This window comes from Cyprinodon variegatus, unplaced genomic scaffold, assembly GCF_000732505.1.
Source record: "Cyprinodon variegatus isolate N-32 unplaced genomic scaffold, C_variegatus-1.0 Scaffold117, whole genome shotgun sequence".
In the NCBI taxonomy this organism is placed as follows: domain Eukaryota; kingdom Metazoa; phylum Chordata; class Actinopteri; order Cyprinodontiformes; family Cyprinodontidae; genus Cyprinodon; species Cyprinodon variegatus.
Window position 1 is genome coordinate 465,760 of NW_015150570.1, and position 5,609 is coordinate 471,368.

At 36.9% G+C, this 5,609-nt stretch overlaps 1 protein-coding gene across 1 annotated transcript in view; it reads right to left on the reverse strand.

Annotated features, from left to right (window-relative positions):
* Positions 1 to 1,008: 1,008 nt before the first annotated feature.
* The window catches only part of lactbl1 (lactamase beta like 1), a 21,689-nt gene continuing 17,088 nt past the window's right edge, over positions 1,009 to 5,609 (reverse strand). The window contains exons 5-7 of the mRNA XM_015375331.1: positions 3,095 to 3,342; positions 2,321 to 2,426; positions 1,009 to 1,987 (exon numbers count right to left, since the gene is read on the reverse strand). Coding sequence (XP_015230817.1) covers positions 1,009 to 1,987; positions 2,321 to 2,426; positions 3,095 to 3,342 — 1,333 coding nt within the window. The remainder of the gene's footprint in view (positions 1,988 to 2,320; positions 2,427 to 3,094; positions 3,343 to 5,609) is intronic.

Below are 5,609 nucleotides of genomic sequence, written 5' to 3' on the forward strand. Positions count from 1 at the left end.
CACGGCTACTGATGCCACATTAAAACCAGCTTTGTCTGTTCCTTGTTCAAAGATGTTTTTTTGGGGGGAAGCTCAACTCCATGCTTCATGTGCTGTTGATCTGTTTAACCAATAAATTCCGACTTTATTAACACTGAATTATACAATTATGGTATTAATAAAAAAAGAAAACACATAAAAAAGTAATTTATAATGATATTTGCTTCCATTACAGATAAAACTATGACCCAAATTTAAACCAACATCATAGAAAAAAAGCAGTGTTCTTAGCAATAGTCATGTAGTAAGGGTTCACTGGAAAATGCAAAGAATCATTAAAGCAATTATCACCCTGAAAAGATAGGATCAAAACATCAAATCATCAGAACTACTGTCTTCTTTGAATCAACTACTGTATGGAGTTTTTAAACAGCCACACTTCTGTGCTATGGTGAGCGTAGCCTTAACTTTAGCATTAAACAGATATTTGATCACCTGTTATTTTCTCTTATTTCTGCCCCTTTAATCCATATAGGATACAATGATAATGTGAAAAACATTGTTCTTTTCTAATGTTTTTGCAAATTTGCCGAAGTACATTCCTATGCATAACAGCTCTCATAAGGTGACAAAAAAGGGGGCAAACCCCTCACAGTCTTGTGCTAATATAAAATAAGTTGGATTCTTCTTTTTTTTTTATAAGCACAATGAAATCTTTTACTTATTCCCAAAACCTCCAGTTGCTATTTTTTTCACAGAAACATTAACAAAACAGATCAGAACAGCATGAAAGTAATTTAAAAAAGGCAGGGGTAGTAAAAGCACTGAGATGCCAAAGTATGAACATTTAGCTTGATAAAGGACCAGTGCGAGGACAACTTTCCTGTACATCATGAGTGCAGTCATATTATCTGTGAAGGTCAATCTGTTCTCATAAAAAAGTTGGTTTTAATGAGAAACTGCTGGAGTCCTTTCTTCTTCAGTGAGTCTTTCTGTATCCTACGCCTTGCATCATGTTGCCTTTCCTCCTCAGCTGGTGAATGTTGGCCTACGGGCTATTCTCACCACATTGTATGTGTTTAACCCAGGAGCATCAAAGCCAGGGGACAAGCCTTGCTTATTAAACAGATAGAAGTTGAACAGCTGGCCGTCTTGGGCTTCCAGTGAGACTGAAGCCTTGCCCACTTTCAAAACACAAGGGTACTCTTTATCAAACACAACTCTGAATACTCGCTCAACCAGGTAGTTAAGCTTTATTGTTCTGTACTTCTCTGGTATCAACTCTTCAATCTGAGGACCAAACTGCTGCATGATCAGAACGCCATCAGGTCCCACCTTGATCTCATAGAAAGTAATGTTGCTGTAGGTGAAAAAGCCGATATAATGAGCTGGATTTGGAGGAGCAACAAGAATCCTGTTGGCTTCTCTAAAGGCTTTCTCTATTGCTGGAATAATGTAGCTGTAGGCCTTTGTGACCACATCCTGTTTCTGAGGCCTGCTCCCCGCCATAAGGACCACTAGACCAAGCTTCAGTCTGGGAACCAGGGAGAATGTAGCCGAGTAGCCATCCAGATCACCATCTTTTCTCAAAATCTCGTAGCCCATTAGGTCATTTACCTCCCAAGGTGTCCCGGTACGGTTTGCAAAGTAGTCCTTATCACACCTAAAGAGCGGGTTCAGCATGATCTTCAGAGAATCTGGCTCCAGCAGTTTACGGTGGTAAGCACCCAGCAGGACCATGGCGAGTTTGGCCATATCTGCAGGAGTGGAAAACATCTGACCGGAGGGCCGATACCAGCCGAGATCATAGAGAGGAGCAGGCTTTCCATTGGAGTAAACTCCGACAGCAAACTGGCTCTGCAACCCAGGGGTGAGCTCAAAACTGGTGTCTTCCATTCCCAATCGATCCAAAATGTTTTCTGTGACCCAGCGCTGATAGTCAACCCCAACCACTTTTTCAGACATCACATGAGCAAGTAGAGAGAATGCCAGGTTACTGTAGTGACACCTAAGAAAAGAGAACATTTAAAGAAATGAGAGAGAAAAGAACAGAAGCAATGACACGCTGTCTGGTCATGAAAATTTAAATCCACAGAATGAGGCTTGTTGCATTAGGCATGACATGTCAGAGCGCATTCAGTGTGATTACAGACATGGTTCAAAGAAGGAGATTTATTGGAAAATGTAGCAGCCTCTAGTAAGGCTCTTTATGTCAATAAGCTTTTCACACTGTTAAAAAACTGAAGAACATATTGAATATTGTTAGCATGTGATGGAGGACAACAAGTTACAGCCTTAAATGTTGATGGTGTTTCATTCTGAGAGGTCAAAGGAGACTTACTTGGTTCCTGGATCTGCAACAAGGACATCATCTTGTAATAGATTGATTGCAGATTGTGTTTTGCCTTTCCAGAGTAGATTTGTGGCCCGAAGCCTCCGGGGTAGACCTGGAGCAAAACAAAAAAAGAGGAAAAAAAACAACCAAATGTCTGGATGAGATTAGCAACTAAAGATATTTTTCCAGGCATTATACACGTTTTCCATAAAAGAAAAAAAAAGATTTTTAGAAATCCCTCTAATATTATCATTATGGTGCAGAGCATGTTTTACTTTTTTTTTAAAAGTGGTCATATGTGGACCCACTGTATATACTGTATATACCCCCTGCACCTTTTTCTACCTTTGGCAAATTCTTCTTAGAATATTTGATCTGATGTAACAAGTACATTTCTCTACTGTGAGATCAATAAAGTCAAGCAATCAATCAAGCAATTACTTGTACTTCAGCCTTGTGAGAAAAACACATAGTTGTTCAACATGGTTATTATGTCCACCCCTGATTTTACAGGCACATAAATATACTGACATGTATGATACTTCTAAACTGTCTTTTTTTTATTTTATTTTCTCTTTTAGACTAATTATTTAGGTAAAGTTTATTAGACTGAAAAAAAGACTGAAAAAAAATCCTAACTCTGTGTTTCTGAAAACAGCAGCTGAATGGTTTGTGAAAAGTAGCAAAATGTACAAAATGTAGTTTGTTTTAATACAAAAGCAGTTTTCTCATTGTTTCTTTTGTCTTTTTTTTTATCTTTTATCTGCTGAATCCACAAACCTGAGAGCTGGCTTGCCATCCTGCGCAGGGTGACAGAGGAGGAGCGGATTTGTACCTCTCCGCTGTCTAAAAATATGAGGCCATCTGTCACATATTTCAACTCTGAGTCCCGTGTTTTTCCCAGAGGGTTTTTTATGGTGAAATTGTCCACATATTTTTCGAGGGGGTCATCTAAGGAAGCAATCTTTCCATCCTCCCACAATTTGTAGAGCATCAGCGTCGGGAAAATCTTTGATAAACTGGCAATTCTGAAAGACAGACAATATGTCATAGTTATTGGTTTTGATTTTTGGATGACACACCGATTCACAGTTTTTATTTACTCTCTTGCCTTTCTGATGTTTTTCTTTTTTCCAATATGGCCACATGAATGTGTGGAAGACATGAACTTTGCTAAAAATGTACTTGGCTAAAAATAGAATATATATGCATCTTATTACATTGTAATGTTTCCCTTCTTCATGATCAAAAACTGATGTGGTTTTATTTGCTTGTAATTTTTCACTGTTAGCTTTCTGGAAATCTTTACTGTTTATATTCTCTTTACTTTTTTCATACTCATTTTGATGAGATTTGACCAATATAGATTCAAGTCCCGGAAATGTTAAAATCTGTACAACAAATGAGGTAAAAGAGCTTAAATCTGATATGTAAAATGTTTTAAGCAGACCAGTTACCTGACCAGATAAATGTAAGTCTCCACCAGCCTATTGCAGTAGAGCTGTAAACAGAGGCGTAGCCAGAAAATTTTTAATAAAGGTGGCCAGGCAATAACCAATGTACTTTGAGGGATGGCCGAAAGCAGATAGGCGCCTTGAACCTCAGGGTTAAGCTACACTGTTCCAACAGGAAAATTAATGAGCACAACATCCATGTTTTCTAAATGAAGACAGACTATCCTTTCCTACAGCCTTTGCTTACAAAGAGACGCATATATAGTGGATGCAATTCTTTCAGGTTTAAGTTCTCGGGCAAACATCTTTTCCATTGTCATCACTTATTTTTATCAATAATCATTCAGCAAAAAAATTTATATTTGCAAGTAAAAATATCTACATACTATAAATTGATTATTTAATACGTTTTCATTAAAATTGTTATTTATCTATGATTTCACTGAAGACTGCTAGATGACCTGCAGAGACACATCATTTTCTCTTTACCCCATATAACACAAAATCTAGTTCTGAAAAGAGTATGAATTCTGTATTTATCTTTAATTTCGGTATATTTATTTGCATAATTAACAACAGTGTATTTGTTGTAAAGTAAATGTTAATATATGAAAAATTAAAATGGTTTGAATATTCAAATTGAGAGTCTGTTGCTACTGTTTGTATTAGAGGGAAAAAATGGTATGGGCGCCACATCGAGCTCTGCCCCTGGCTGTAAATAATCATTTCAGTTGCCAGGTGGTGCTGTTTCAGCTTACAGTCAGAAGGGATAATGTTAACAGTTAAAATGAAGTAAACTATATCATTATCCCTAGATAAGAAATCCTGTTGGGGAAAAAAAAGAATCAGCTTCATCCCATATTGAGGAAGCTTTGATTTTATGATACTATTTTTGTAGTCAACATCACCTAACCTGAGATTAAGCCCAAAACAAGTCAAAGACCTATAAACAAAACAAGTCTGTGGGCAACTTTGGCTCAATGGGAAGAAAATCATAATAAATCATTCTAGATTAATGTGGCTGCATAGAGTTCTGATCCTGTAAAAAGTTGTCTTGCTTTTTTTTTTTTTACTACAGGCAGAGTGAGTAATGGCAACAAATGGAGATGGAGAAATTAATGCAACTGATTTTCTTTCTTTTGTTTTTTTTTTTCTTGATGCTTTAGAGTCAGAGGAACGTCTTTATAACTGCACTGGAAAATGTTTCTGACACTTGTTTCTCAGTCCTACTATCTTACAGGGGGATGGTAATTCTGGAATTGCTGTATTGAATGAGTGAGCTCAAGACCCAACCAAGACGGTGAAAATATACTCTACAAACTAGTCTTGAGGGCAAGATTATTTTTTTATCTCAACTATAATGTTATAATGGTATGAGAATGGCTATTCCACAAAGCACAATCAATTTAAATGACCATACCCTAAAACACCTTATTTTCCAGTCTCAAACCTTTCCTGAAAAAATAAATAAAAACAACTCAGTTAAATATGAAAAGTATGAAGTAGTTTATGATCACTTTTTATATGTTTTGAGATAATTAAGAATAAATACAAAGCCCTGTTAACTCAGAACTATAAAGGGTTAATGCTGCATGCACTTGTCTGTCTGAAGTGGACCCTATATGGAGTATATCTGCCAGCTGTGATAAAAAGCACTTTTTGTAGAAAACTCTTTAAACTGATCATCTGTCCGTTCAGGAGGGGGTTCAAATGGGAGGTCCTGCAATTAGCCCTGTGGTAAATCAATAAATCTTTAAATCCCTACTTTTAAATGTCATGTGCTTTTTTAAGGGTTATCTGGATGCCACGGCACATACTAGGACATGGCTCTGCTTTAGTTT